At 29.6% G+C, this 14,381-nt stretch overlaps 2 protein-coding genes across 2 annotated transcripts; both read left to right on the top strand.

Annotated features, from left to right (window-relative positions):
- Positions 1-212: 212 nt before the first annotated feature.
- Positions 213-1,436, top strand: LOC107028201 (ethylene-responsive transcription factor 1A-like). The gene has a single exon (XM_015229246.2). It carries the CDS (start codon positions 322-324, stop codon positions 1,042-1,044), a length of 723 nt encoding a protein of 240 aa, XP_015084732.1. The 5' UTR covers positions 213-321; the 3' UTR covers positions 1,045-1,436.
- Positions 1,437-11,192: 9,756 nt separating this feature from the next.
- Positions 11,193-12,427, top strand: LOC107028082 (oleosin 1-like). The gene is made up of 2 exons (XM_015229136.1): positions 11,193-11,551; positions 12,080-12,427. Exons 1-2 carry the CDS (start codon positions 11,271-11,273, stop codon positions 12,219-12,221), a joined length of 423 nt encoding a protein of 140 aa, XP_015084622.1. The 5' UTR covers positions 11,193-11,270; the 3' UTR covers positions 12,222-12,427.
- The last annotated feature ends 1,954 nt before the right edge of the window (positions 12,428-14,381 follow it).

Here is a 14,381-nt window from a genome sequence, read left to right as displayed (position 1 = left end):
AATGGATCATTAGTTTCTTAATGATTGTGTTAAGTTCAAATTTGACTGATAAAATAAATAGAAAAATTAAAAAGAAATCACGTGATACAAATGTTGTGTAAATTTTCTTCATGTAAGAAAGTTCATGGAAGCTGAATTCCTCTGCAGCAACTTCTAAATTTTCCTTCAAAAAAATATTATTTTAATCATGAAAATTAGCTCCATGCATGAACCATTTTTCTTATAAATACTCCATTTAACCTTTCACTAAGAATGTTCTAATTAAGCTTCCCCAGTTTTCTATTCTAAACAATTTAAATCAAATCATTAACAATTAGAAATATGTTTGAAAATATAGATTTTGAAAATGATTATGCCTTTCTTGAATCTATTAAGCTTCAATTACTTGAAGATTGGGAATGGGAAAATCCATTAACAAGCTCAGATAATTCAATCTCAACTTATAGCCGGAACAATAGTATTGAGTCTAATACTTTTTCTAATGAGTTTGATTATTCGACTGACAAATTATCGAATGATTTTGATTGTTCAACTGATAAATTTCTCTCCGATTTGATTAATGATAATGGAGTTGGATATGGATCGGATCCTGTAATTCCAAATGTGAAATCGGAGCCTGAAATTTGGAATTTCGCGGAATTTGCTGCGGCGGCGGCGGCGGTGGAAGTGAGAGTGGAACCACCAGCACAATCTGTAGTGACAGCGCCGCCGCAGAGGCTGCCGACGGCGAGGCATTATCGAGGTGTGAGACAGAGGCCTTGGGGAAAATTTGCGGCGGAAATTAGGGATCCGGCGAAAAATGGGCAAAGAGTGTGGTTGGGTACGTATGAGACGGCGGAGGACGCAGCGTTTGCTTATGATAAAGCGGCGTTTCGCATGAGGGGTTCACGTGCAATGCTGAATTTCCCACTGAGGGTTAATTCTGGTGAGCCGGAACCCATTAGAGTTAGGTCGAAGAAGTCATCAATGTCGCCGGAATGTTCTTCATCGTCGTCGGATAATGCGCCGGGGAAGAGGAGGAAGAAGGTCCCTCAAGCGGTATAAAATGTGTCCGGTCGGTTTTTCTCACGGATCAAATATTTGGGCTCGGATAGTTTGGGAAGACGTATGAGATAATCATCAATTTAATCGTGAGAAAAAAATAATCTCGAAATTATTATCTTTTTTTATACACCATTAACTCCTAGAATCGTTTGGTATAAGGAATAAGATATTTACATAATTCCTAAATTATTTATTTCATCAATTTATTTGATGAAATAACTTATCTTAGGATTAATTATCTCGTATGAAATTTTTCTTTCTTTCTTTATAAGATAGGGTTGAAGTTGGATGAATGAATTTCCATTGTAAAGTAATAACTATCATAATCATGAAATTCTTCTTTAGATTTTCCAATCAATGCTGTGATTTTTCATTGAAAATGATTAATTATATTGATAAAGTTCATATTACGAAAAATTAGACGAGTGGATTAAAGTCAGATTCATAATTTTTCCTTCTTTTTTTCAGATGATGTAACTGTTTTATACTCTTGATTAGAATTTTTGAGATTGAGTTTTAGATATAGAGAAAATCTTGTTAAAAATTGTATCTTCTAAATGAATTTTATTTACGGTGTAAAAATTAAATTTAATTGAGATATATTTAATGCAAAACTTTAGACATCTAAATAATTTTCTTTTAAAAATAAATTATAGATTATAGAGAGAATGATGGGCCTCAATAACTCTTGTTGTCGTTGTCTATTCAATTTTCAATTAGTTGAATCGGAGTATCTTATTCAACTCTTTGTCCACTTGATGATGTAATACCCAAAAACAGACCAATTACAGTTCAAGTCATTTCGATCGATAACGTAACCCATATTTAAAGTTTATAAAGTCTAGATTTATCATTAATCAACTCGTTTAGTGAATTGAATTTAATGAGTTTTTAAAAATAAATAAAAAATTATTAAATTTGTTTGAACTTAATCATACTTAATATTATAGCTCCACCATTAGAGCGCGAACGTCACCCAAAAATGGTTAACAATTAGATATCAAATTTTATATATTTTTAGCATAGAATATGAAAATTCCTATTGAAAATATCGCTACTTAACAAAAGATTATATAATTGTGAATTCAGATTTAACCAAATGTATATTATATTATATCAAACATCAAATTTGAAAAAAACAAAAGAAAAAACATTAAGCAGGTGACATTTGTTAGAGGTCACATTGAAAGCTTACTAGTCAATAGTCATAACCTAATATAATACTAAAAAGACATCCATTATTATTAATACAGCTCACATTAATATGTGTATGATTGATCTAGGATAATTAGTTGCCAAGTCATCAATCAAATTTTAAAAATATCATCACTGAAAATCCGCAATAATCATGATTTCTTCTTGAGGTTTAATTGGTAGAGGTTCAAAAAATATTTGAAGTTTAATAAAATTTGAAAGTAGGTGCGCGTATACAGATAGATCAAATTAATTAATTAAACACAAATAAGTTTAGATTAAATCAATTTTTAAAAATTTGATTCAGAATTAATTTGTAATTACACGGAAGAGTAGAAGGTAGTCTGAAGAAGTATTGAGAAGAGATGATTAGATAAGACATGACACAACTTCATATTAATGCTGACATGATTCTAGATAGGAAGGATTGAAGATCGTATATTACGATAGAAGGTCATTAATTATTGCCTTATACTGTTGTTTATTGAGTTTAAGTTATCACAAAATTTTGTTGTTATTGTTTCTTTCTTATAGATTTTACATCGCTTTTCTTTTTGACCGTTCTGCTTTCTTTATTATTTTCTGTTTCTCTTACTTGAGTTTGATGTATTTGAATCGAAGGTCTTTCGAAAATATCTTCTCTACTTTCACTGAACAATAATAAATAGATAAAATCTACGTATATTTTAAAATTTTTTCAGACGCCCATTTAATAATAAGTAGATCTAATTTTGAATATTTATATCACTTAGTTAATCTCGACCGTAAAGTAAATTGCAGTCAATTTAAGTAGTAATTGTAGTAGGTATTAAAGTAAAAGTATGTCTAGAAAGTTAAGTATTTAAAATTAAAAGATAAACTATATTTTCTTTTATCTAATATTTTATTATTTATTAATTAATAAAAGTGAACCTCAAAAAAGAAAATTATATAAGTAACGAGAGATAAGTCTTGTTATACTAATTCTAATGAGGCAATGTAAACATTACCTATTCTATTTACACCTTGAGTTTATTTATTTAATATAGGAGTTACTTTTTTTTCCAATCAATCGAAATTTTATCGAAAAATATTATCAACGAATCTAATTTCGATCGAGGCAATTGTGGCTTTATTAGTCTTCAACAAAAATCTACAATCTGCATTTATTAGACCTAAGCATATAGTTTAGTCATTGTAAAAACTTTTACACATGAATAAAGTCAATAACACACAAATCCAAGTTATCAAACTTCCAGAGGTAAAGACTTAATCTCAAAATACTTTGTTCAAAGATTTTCAATTAATTTAATGTTAATCATTGAAATTGTCAGAAACTTGAATTAAGCAAAGTGTTTTGTCCCTAATTTAGAATGTGAAAAAAGGATTATAAATGCTTAGACCTACATAAACATAAGCTAATATAGAAGATAACATTAATTAATTATACTTAAACACCACTCAAGCTTATTCTCCTTAAATGTTTCAGATTTGCCAGATATTTATTAATTTATCAACATATATAAAATCCTAAGAGTATTGACTTTCTAGAAGCTGACTACAATTTCTAGAAAGAAATGATGAAGAGTGAAATTGAATTTTGCTTGACATGTTCATGATGTAAATATAGTACTAAATCTCACACGGAATATTACAATGTGAAATTTTGTAATCTACACGTAATAAAAATATTACATTATTGATTCAACTCAACAATATACTACCCGATCAGAGTTGTGTGTGAAATGGTATAGAGTCTTTCATTCTTAAATAAAAGTTTATGATTCGATTCTCCTAGGTACGAGGTCCTCTTTAATTTGTTAGGGAACTGAGACTCTCACGTCCTCCTATCAAAGGTCATAATTTAAGTTAAAGGCTTAAAGCTCTCGCATGTCATGTCATTGTCAGATCACCTCCCTGATCTCCAAAGTTTTTCCGTCTATCTCTACCTCTCCTCCAACCCTTTAGTATTAGATTACCTTATCGAACTCTAATACTTTTTCGACTTATCTCTATTTCTCCTTTGATCCTTTAGCATTAGCTTCTCATAGCTCCTCTCTAGGGTTTAATAAATCCCTTCTTAACATGCTTGAATATTTTTTCTCGTCTTTCATATATTTTAATCACATAACTGGATACTTTTGTCTTATCTTGAATATCTTTATCTAGGATCATATCTTTCTTAGTAAGCTTACAAATCCATTTAAATACAACTTTAAGTAAAGACTGAATTTTCAACATTAACCACCAAACGTAGTGAATATTTTTACAATTTAAAAATGATTAATTAGGACCTAAATAAGCATAAACCAATCGGAGATTTATATTATTATTATATAAGTTGTCATTGTAATAGTTCATCAATTTTTTTTTTATTAAAACACTCAAAATTCACTACATTCACATCTTTGTGTTTTTATTTTTCTTTGCTGACAATTGACATACAATTTTGTGGTCAATCTGGGATTGAAAATTAATTGCTTTATCCTCTACTTAACATGTCGAACATTAATGCAACAATAATAAGTTCTTTTGACTTTCTAGAAGTTTACCCACATATTCTAGAAATAAATAGAGTTAATTTTTTGAGTTTTTTAAATTTGTGAATCTAACATGTTATTTCAACTATAATATATTGGTTCAAGTTGTTCCACTTTTATTATTCTATAAGGTTAACATTATTATAGTTTCTTCTCTCACATAATTATATCATCATTGTTTTTGTAAACTTCTAGAAACGGAATATTTTTGTTTTAAAATGTTCCACTTCTTTTATATTTTAATTTTAATCTTGAGCTTGGCTTAGAGAAAAACAAAAAAAAATTTACCAAATATTTTGGAAAGGAGGTAACTATTACGCACAAATCGTTTTTTTATTTTATTTTCTTATAGTCCAAAGTTTTATAAAGAAAGGGAAAATTTCATACCTTATGTATTTTCTCTACAGTCCACGCACAAGCCCAACACTAATTCTTGTTAGAATCCAAGTAAGCTTGCAGTATAAATAATGAAAAATTATTTAAGAAGATGAACATGTGATATGTATTTAATGTATACCATTATAATTTTCGATTTAACTAACGTTAGGATTTTATAAAAAATTTCTCTCTTCTCTTTTTCGATTGCCTTTCTCTCTCTCTGTGTTGTCTCTCCCTCTCCTGTTACTCTCCCTTTTTTTTCGCAATACAAATGGAAACAATCAATGATATAAATATATATATAACAGTTAACGATACAATATAAATGGTGACAATCAATGATACAAATATACATGGTAAACACATAAATATAATATACAAGACAACCAATGAATACAAGTACAACTTATCACGAATTGTATTTGTTGATACAATTGTATCCGCTGATTCATTAATATACTTGATACAATTGATTTGTTCAACAAATTGAAGACACTAGTATTTGGTACAATTATACTCATTGATACATATCAATTGTATCCGTGAAACAAATTATCGGTCATATATATACAATTTTCGACGAGATACACAAATCAATTGTATCTCTCTCACCTCTTCCATATCTCATTAACCCCTCTCCTATTTCTAATAGCAATATATGATATACTTATCGATCAAATATACGAATTAATCATATCTCACATGCCTTTTCTTTTTAACATATATATAACTATAAATAATAATTAGAAGAAACATTAACAAAAGGATCCTGATTATATCTCCAATTGTATCTTTTTTTAAAAAATATTTCCTTTAGATAGTAAGCCTAATATGTAACTCTTCGGCCCAAAACATGTCACATTTATTTAAGTTGATACTTTTCGGTTTTGTATTTTTCAAAAATAGCCACATCAACTTTTAAAATTTCTTTTTTGAAATTCAAAATTTGATCATGGTGGCTATGATTTAATTCTAAAATCAATAAATAAAAGGATAAATTATTTAACTACACTCCTTTACTTATCTTCATATCCATTTATTTCTATATATTTTAAAATTTTCAAAAATTCATTTTTTCCCTAATTAATAAAATCTGTAAGATACATAAAGATTTCCATCTTTTTGACGGTCAATACCCACGTTTTTCATTACAAAGTGCATTCCTTTTTTCAACCAACACACACGTTTTCCATCACCAATTACCCTCTTCAATTTTATTCCTAAAATCTTTCGACATCTTTAGCAGTTACAAAATTCAAATCCATTTGATTTTTAGTAGGATTCTCTCTCAAGTTTTTCAACTTCAAAGTTTTTAATAGGTAAGAATTTTAGTCTTCATTGTGCTTTTTACCGACACACATGGAATCTGATACATCGCATAGTGTTGGTGTTTCTCATACTAATGTTAATCGTACGTATAATTCTGATGATGAAATGTGGGCCGAAAACAGATCCAAACGATTGCATGATCCATTAGTGATGAAGGACAAGAGTGTTGGCAAACCAAAGAAAAAGGTTGGAGAAACCCCCAGAAAAGGGAGAAGAAAAAACAACATATGTCACTTTTCTTCTCCCTTTTTTGGGGGTTTCTCCAACTTTTTTCTTTGGCTTGACAACACTCTTGTCCTTCATCGCTTATGGATTATGGAATCACTTGGATCTGTTTTCGGTCCACATTTCATCATCAGAATCATATGTACGATTAACGTTAGAATGAGAAACACCAACACTATGCGATGTATCAGATTCCATGTGTATTAGTAAAAAGCATGAAGAAGACAATAATGAAGACTAAAATTCTTACCTATTAAAAACTTTGAAATTCAAAAACTTGAGAGAGACTCCTACTGAAAATAAATGGATTTGAATTGTGTAACTGCTAAAGATGTGGAGAGATTTTAGGAATAGAATTGAAGAGGGTACTTGATAGTGGGAAACGTGTGTGTTTGCTGAAAAAAAAGGAGTGCACTTTGTGATGAAAAACATGGTATTGACTGTAAAAAAGGTAAAAAATATTTATGTATCTTACAGATTTTATTAATTGGGGGAAATAAAAAAAATTTAAAAATTTTAAAATAAGTAAGGATAAATATATATTAAGATAAGTAAAAAAGTGTAGTTAAATAATTTGTCCTTTATAATAATACGTGATTCCCATAATTTATACTAAATAAAACAAGGGAAAATTGTATATAATAGCAAACTAATAACCTAAAATAAATGGAGTAGCTAGGGTTTGATTTAATTGTGATCCATAGCAAACGTTAGCCAAAGTTTGCCAGGCACCTCTCTCCCAAAAATCTCGCTCGCCACTCTCCCATTCTCGCTCGCCACACTCCCTCTGCTCGCCTCTCTCGCTTTATACACATAAGTGTATAAATTCTGTTTCTGTTTTGTATAAAGCGAGAGAAAATTGTATATACACATGCAAAAACATATATCTTCGTGTTATACACTTAATTATACAATTTAAAAACATTTTACTTCAATTCAATTGTAGACAAATGCAAATTTTATACAAATATTGCAGAGAAAAAGGCCAACGAATTATACAATTGCGAATTCTACAATTGCAGGGAAATACAATTTTCTCTAGCTTTATACAACAGAATTGTATATATTGTGTTTCTGTTTTTGTATAAAGCGAGAGAAAAACATATATCTTCTTGCTATACATTTATAATTATACAATATACATACATATTAATTCGATTCAACTGTATGCAAAATAATTTTTATAAAAATATTACAGCTAAATAGGCAGCGAATTATACAATTGTGCATTATACAATTGCAGTGAAATAGGATAGCGAATTATACAATTGCAGCGAAATAGGCCAGCGAATTATACAATTTAGGCCAACGAATTATACAATTTAGGCCAGCGAATTATACAATTGTATATGTATAGCGAATTATACAGTTTTATGTTTGCTATGGAGCGCAATTATGCAAACTTTGCTATAGCATACAAATACAATTTTTTTTATTTGCTGTATGTGAAAGTTGCCCATAAAACAATGAATGTTTGCATATTTGTATTACAAAAAAAAAAAAAAACGGACCTTACAGTCTATTCCTCTCACACAAGCCCAACACTAATTTTTGTTTGAATCCATGTAATAATTCAGTTTATCCATAAATAAAAGCCAATATGTTAATCATTTGATCCAAGAGATATCACAATGCTTTTCGGTTATATATTTCAAAAGAGCAACTTTCATATATAGCAAACACAAAATTCATATGTGTATGTTATAGTAAAGTTTGTATAATTGCGCTCCATAACAAATATAAATATGTATGTTTCGCTATACATATACAAAAAAAACAGTTATATAATTCGCTATACTTATACAAAGAAAGCAGTTGTATAATTCATTATACATATACAAAATAAAGCAGTTGTATACAAGAGATCAATTGTATAATATGTGTATGTATAAAACGAGATAGAAAGAAAGACAAAAGAAACTGGGCAAGGGAATATTTGTATTGTATAATTACAAGTGTATAGGACAAAAATATATGTATTTGCATGTATATATAAAATTTTCTCTCGCTTTATACAAATAGAAACACAATTTATACATTTCGTTTATGTTTTTATAAGCGAGAGAGGTGAGAGTGGCGAGCGAGATTCGGGAGAGTAGGCGAGATATGGGAGAGGGTAGAGAGAGAAACGAAAATGTATGTATTTATACAATTTCCTCTCGCTTTATACAAATACAAACGCATTTTATACATTTGTGTTTGTATAAAGAGCGAGAGAGGTGAGCGAGACTGCCACCAAACGAGAGTGGCAAGCGTGATTCCACCAGGGAAAGTGGCGAAAATAGCTATAGTTTGCTATAGGGTACAATTTAAATCAAAGTATATTTATAGCATTTAATTTGAATTAATAGTATATTCAATTTTTCCATTTTAAAAAGTAGCCAAAATAAGTTTTGTCATAACAGAATACACGCGTCATAATTTCATCTACCGACTCGACATTTATTAAATATCAAATCGACGGATAAAATTGTGCCACGTGCTCCTACTTAGTCTTCCATAGAATGAAGGTCATATATGCTCTAGTTTTCTTACGAGAGGGACACCAATATCCAAAAATATGACAGAGGATATTTGCATACCAATTACAATAGCTTGACAATATATTATCCTTTTTCCCTTTTCAAATTAATAATGATATATTTAAAATTATAAATTTTCAAAAATATTTTTTTTTTCAAATTTCATATCAAATTAAATTACGCTATATATTAAATAAATAAAAAGTTTTATGTCAGAATATATAAAAGATAAAACTCTTTTGTTTGGCAGTAATCTAATTCAAATCTTCTCTTTTTTCTGAAACTTGTCACAGGCTATTGTAATGCGGGGTTCCCCATTTCTTTTTACATTCTTTAAATTTGAATTCTTGTATATGTTTATTTTTAAAATGACATTTTTAATAGAATTTTTTATTCTATTATTAAAAGGAGAAGCTTAAATTTTTTAATTAAAAATAAAAGCATACCTTACTTAAACTATTCCGCAAGAAAGAAAAAGATAAAATGGTATGACTTGAATTTTCAGGAGAAAAACATGTAACTCGAAGCTTACATTCATATCACAATTTAAAAAATAGTATACATGTAATTTAAATTTTTTATATTAAACACTAGAATATCACGTAAATTGAAGAATAAAAATTTCACTTATCTAGAAGTTTATTAAAATTTAATTTGTAATATTATGTATCTTATCAGGTATTAGATTGTTCGATACGTCTAAATTTTTAAAAATTTCAAGATACATACTATAATCAAACTTATATGTAATTGTTTTAGATATATTGTATTCAAGTAATGGATTCACATGTTTGGAATGCATATAACCAGAGGCATATTCAGAATTTCGGCTAGATGGGCGTACAATTACGAAATAATGTGTCTTAATTATAAATTTGATCGATTTGACTTTTAGGTTCTTAATATGAATCATAAAATTTTAAAAATTATAGATTCAAAATACATAGTACTACTAATTTTATATTTTAGTATACGCATTTGATTTAATTATATAAAAAAACATTAAAATTTTTAAAAGATTAAAGGGAAAAACAAAAACAAATTAGTTGAAACGTCAAAAATATAACTGATAACCATTTGAAGAGGTGTTACTCAAAAAGATAAGTGCACCCAATTCTCATTTGATTATTATATAATACTTTAAACATGAGTTTAGGTTCACGCGAACTCATGACACTCATGCTGGATACACCTTTACTTATATTTCGTCCATTCGAAATTATTTGTCATGGTTTCTATTTTTAGAGTCAAACTATAAAAGTTTTGACTAACGTTTTATGATGTAATTTTTCATCATATTAATATGTAAAAAATTGCAATTTATAGTACTTTTCATATAATTTTAGAATATTTAATTTTTTAGTTTAAAATATCGAATTAATGTGATCTAATTTAACTTTGAAAATTAGTCAAATTGACTTTCGAAAAGCGCAAATGACAAACAATTCCGGACGGAGGGAATAATTAATCTTGCTCACCTCCCTTGCGTCTCCTATTTCGCTTATTACTTTTCTATGTATCGTAAATTCCAAATATATATAAATCACATCAATACATATATTTAAAATATATTTAATGTAATTTGCATATATATATATATATATGATAATATGCGATTAAATTCCATTTCACTCTTCTCTTACCTAATTTTAATTTATCTTATATCAAATATACATATATCGCTCTCCCTAAATACTCTTGATTAACATTATCACTCCCATCAAATATAAAAAAAAATGAAGTTTTGTTGATAATATCGCCCCGGAAATCATTCAAAAAAATCCAAGTAAAGCCAGCTAGCTTTAGAATAAGAAATCAGTTTCAGTTTCCACACACAAAAAATAAAAAATAAAAAAAACAAAAAAAAACGTGTCAATGCACAAACACATGCAACCTCATATTGTTACACGTAATCACCATGCAACAATACTCCAATCTCTTTCTCCACTATATTTACTCTCTCATACTTAATCAACTCTCCATTCATTTCTTTAAACAAAATTAAAAAAAGCAAAAATTCTGTGATTATTTTTTTTTTTGGAAAAAAAATAATAATACAATGTCTCAGATTCAATCAGGTAGGCATGAACAGCACCCGCAGCTGTCACGTCAAGTGGCTAAAACCACTACGGCGGTGACGGTGGGTGGGTCGTTGATGGTGTTATCCGGGTTAACCCTGGCTGTAACTGTAATTGGACTTGTAGTAGCAACGCCTTTGTTGGTTATTTTTAGCCCGGTTCTTGTACCCGCTGCAATTACCATTTTCATGATTCTGGGTGGCTTGTTGGCTGCTACTGCATTTGGGGCTACTGCTACTTTTGTTTTCTACTGGATGTACAGGTACCTTACAATTGATGTTAATTAGTCCTATACCTAGTTTGATTCAGCACCGAGTTTAATTTTTATTTTTTTTGGGTTTTTGAGAACGTTTGTTTCTATTTTTTTTGGATTTGGTTAATTTCTATGTTTTGATTTGGTTAAGAATTGATTTTTGTAATTTTAAGCGGTGGCATAACATATCTATAGCTCTTAGATAAAGCTTGTATATAAGGGCAAAATGGGTAAGTTAAATTATTTTTAGAAAAATATGTGATACATTTTTCTTTCTTGTTCTTTTCCTAAAAATATACAATCCGTTTCAAAGTGGTTGACCACCTTTTTTTTTTCTACTCTTACCTCTTTTTAAATTAATATTTTAATTTCAGTTTTTCACTTTATAAATTTAAAAGGACAATTCGTACCGTCGACATAATTTTAACTTTAGAACCATGAGGTCTTCTTTATTTTTTTGAACTCTGTGCGTATAAAAAAACAAACGGAGGGAGTAATACATCAGATTTAAATTCGAAATCTGTGTTATGGTTGCAGGTACACTACTGGGAAGCATCCAATTGGGGCAGATCAGCTAGATTATGCAAGAGATAGGCTAGCCCATGCAGCCCATGATATTAAGGAGAAAGCTGAGCAATTGGGACATCAGGCACAGCAACAAGTTAAAACTACTATTTGAAGCATTATCAAAGTTTGTTCAATGAAGAAAATGCTGTTTTATGCATGAAACTTGTACCTTTTTCTATTTTTCTTAGTTTATGTGTTTGGGAGTGTTGAAGTCCTGTGATGTTGGTTTGGATTTTGTGGCAGAGTTTATGAAATGTTGTAACTGCATTTGTTGTATTTGGCGTAATGTATGTTCATAATTATTTACTTCTCTTTCAAGTCATTTTGTCTCATACACCGCTTATTTTATTGTGAACTCAACAATATTTAGGGACTATATAACCATTTCAAAATAAAAAATGATCAAAAGTTGTTGGAATTGTCTCATGTTTTCAAATCAGCTTCGAAGAATATAAGAGTTCAAAGAAGTCAAGGGTAGGTCTGGATATTCAATTATACTATTGCAAGTTGTTCACTAATACACAACCTTTGTGCTTAGGTTTCTCAGTTAAATACACATACTTTATAGAATGGGAGTGTATCAAAAACAATGCTGAACATTGCAAGATGCAATCGCCAGAGACAAAAAAAAGAACGGTTGTTTCTTTATCTACTGCCTTTATCGATGCAACAGTTATGATTCTTAAGGAGCTACATTGCAATGAATGTACTTTTTTCTGGTGTTCCTTTTGCACCAAAAGAGCGCCTATGCAACAAATAGCAGTAGCACCAGCTATATAAAAGATAAAAAAACTATGAACTTAATGATGCAGCAAATGCAACCATACAAAAGGCTTTTAGTCTTCGTCAAAATTCAAGATTGGTTTCCAGTCTTGAATCTAGTCAATTGACCTGAATTCTCAATGTATATTCATGTTCTTTTTTTTCCTCCTTTTTCCAAAATCTAAAACCTTAGAGAAGGTCTCTGTAGACTGCTAAAACAATATACAACACTATAGCTATGAAACAATATATTCCCATAAACGCAACATAACATATCTTTACTCATCCAAAAAGAGAGAAAAGCTACGAAACAATGAAAGAGAAACTTGTGCCACACAGAATATGAACTTAACAAAGTGATGTAGAAGGATACTATTTTTTTCAATCAGGTTACAGTCCATTTCAAAGAGCAAAAATGAAGTGCATCTACCCATGTCTGGTAAATTTGACACAGGCACATTAAGGCAAAAGAAAGGTGTGATTAACCCAGTCAATCATAGTTAGTGCCACGTCATAAAGATCTTTTCTCTTTTTTCCTTTTTTTGAAAATGGCAATTGTTTCCATTTCTGTAGAACAGTACATAGGTTGTACTGAAAACCATATTTACATAAGGAACTCTAATAATACTGGCCTATCCATATAATGAGTCTAAGACATCAATGATAGAGACACATTAGAGTAAATCTGATTACACAGAGGGTCAAAATCCAATATAGAAGATTATTTCTATAACCACAGGATATGACTGATAGACTGATGTTTCGAAAGTGTTCAAGAAATAGAAAAGAAGTGTTGTCATATGTTTAAGATGGTACAACACATATCTGTGTCCCTAGATTTTCAAACTCCAATCTTTCATCTTTAATTCGGCAACGGTGCGTACTTAAAAGGAACTTCTCAAGAATGACATTTAGCATAAACACTTGCTCATTGTTGGTAATATATTTATAACTGCACTTGAAGAATTTGGTTTTTCAGCAAGAACACTAACAGATTTCTATATAAGTCATCAACCACCTTGTAGAACCATAACAAAAAATCTTTTGAACTACATACTTATGAAGTAATTTCTCAATTGTGGTAACAATGCAACTAAGTTTTGAATGTCGCAGCAGAATCAGTGTGTAGGCCCTTAAATCAACTAGAAACAAAGTCAAATGTTAATCACTTTATGCTGGTTCAATTTGCACCATAGATTCATTTGTAAGAAATTTGTTCACCCCCACTTCTTTCCTTTTTTGTGTATGTGTGTGGGGTGGGGGAGGGGGTTCAGTTGTTCTTTCTAGAACTATTTGAAGCATTCACCATACTTACTTGATTATTAATCACATCAGCAACATTTCCAACATAAGAATTTCACTTTCTCTATGCCAAGGGATAATATTGAGGCACTAAGAATTATCAGACTTCAAACTAGTCAAAAGAATAGAATTGCAAATGAACAAGTGTATTTTCCTCCTTCAAGAACCAAGCTGGAGTCAAAAGCAAATTTAAACCATATGAATGGGA

This window comes from Solanum pennellii, chromosome 8 (genome assembly GCF_001406875.1).
Source record: "Solanum pennellii chromosome 8, SPENNV200".
NCBI lineage: Eukaryota > Viridiplantae > Streptophyta > Magnoliopsida > Solanales > Solanaceae > Solanum > Solanum pennellii.
Note: the sequence above shows the minus strand (reverse complement) of the source record. Positions and strands in the feature narration are given on the sequence as shown.

Coding starts and splice junctions, on each gene's coding strand:
- LOC107028082 (XM_015229136.1), top strand. CDS start 11,271: ATGTCTCAGATTCAATCAGGTAGGCATGAACAGCACCCGCAGCTGTCA. Junction 11,552..12,079: donor GTTTTCTACTGGATGTACAG/GTACCTTACAAT, acceptor TTATGGTTGCAG/GTACACTACTGGGAAGCATC.
- LOC107028201 (XM_015229246.2), top strand. CDS start 322: ATGTTTGAAAATATAGATTTTGAAAATGATTATGCCTTTCTTGAATCT.